This window comes from Penaeus monodon, chromosome 23, assembly GCF_015228065.2.
Source record: "Penaeus monodon isolate SGIC_2016 chromosome 23, NSTDA_Pmon_1, whole genome shotgun sequence".
Taxonomy (NCBI): domain Eukaryota; kingdom Metazoa; phylum Arthropoda; class Malacostraca; order Decapoda; family Penaeidae; genus Penaeus; species Penaeus monodon.
In genome coordinates this window covers 21060939-21062014 of record NC_051408.1, presented here as the reverse complement: position 1 = coordinate 21062014, position 1076 = coordinate 21060939, and the positions used below count along the sequence as shown (strand labels likewise).

Sequence of the window (1076 nt, the reverse complement as noted above, 5' to 3'; positions counted from 1 at the left end):
TCCTCAACTCTGCAAGCATGAGAGTCTCGTTGCCACACTTGGCACTCTGTAATACTCCACTTTCAATACACTTTGCAATCGGATTAAATTAATTTTAATTTTACATATTAATTTGAAAAGGCAATCGAATTCAAGTGCAGTTCAGGGAACCATCGAGTAGGTTAAAGGTCACTGACCATCCTCCCTCGTGGTGCAGATAAGGTCAGGCGAGGACACGCCCGCGCCCGCCCTTGTCACGGCCGCCACCGTCACCGTGTAATTTGACCACGCCCGCAGACCGCCCACGCTCTCCTCGCGCCCACTCGTCATTCGGATGAGCTCTTCCACCTTCTCTGTAGTCGGTAGAGAATTTATGTAAGCAAAGAAGGATGTAAATCGGAGGAGAGGGAGAGCAAGGGAATGGAGGCTAGGTGGGAACCTAGAGATCTGAAGGTAATCATGCTTAGCATGATTATCTTCTAACAGACGCATTAGGCACTTGGCACAGGGAGCAATAGACCTTGAGGTGACAAAGGATGCGGTAGAAGGTGCTGCATCTTACCTGTCGAGTCATCTAGGCGCGTGAGGGTGAGGCGGTAGCCCTGCAGCAGGCCGTTGTGGAAGGCGGGCGGCGGCGGCGCCCACCTCACGTACAGCGATGTCCCTCCGGCACCCCCGCTGCACTCCACGCCCACGGGGGGAGAAGAGGGTACTGTGGGCGGAGATAGGAGCTCATCAAGGCCGCTCGTTCTGTTATCAACTTCTGTTTCAGAAAGTGCCGAGCGAGAAGAATGAAAAAAGCCAAGGAAATACTCACCGTCTTCTAACGTCCTGACCACGACGGGCGGAGACACGGGTCCGGCTCCGTGGGCGTTGTATGCTCTTACGGCAACTGCATACTGCACCCACGCCCGTAGATCCGTTACCACCTCCCGCCACCTCCACCAGCGCCCACGCCCACTACGCTGAAGTTATACGACTCATCATTTCCCAGGCTGGAAGAGGAAATGTCAGTCAAAACATTAGTGAAGATGCCTTTATGCTCCCCTTGATGTGCAACACCACTCAGCCACACAAAGGAAAAGTGACAATCACAT

The 1076-nt window shown here is 53.4% G+C and overlaps 1 protein-coding gene across 1 annotated transcript in view; it reads right to left on the bottom strand.

Annotated features, from left to right (window-relative positions):
• LOC119588179 (Down syndrome cell adhesion molecule homolog) overlaps positions 1 to 449 on the bottom strand; it is a 6886-nt gene extending 6437 nt beyond the window's left edge. Inside the window, exons 1-2 of the mRNA XM_037936882.1 lie at positions 419 to 449; positions 177 to 332 (exon numbers count right to left, since the gene is read on the bottom strand). Coding sequence (XP_037792810.1) covers positions 177 to 332; positions 419 to 449 — 187 coding nt within the window. The remainder of the gene's footprint in view (positions 1 to 176; positions 333 to 418) is intronic.
• Between the last annotated feature and the right edge of the window lie 627 nt (positions 450 to 1076).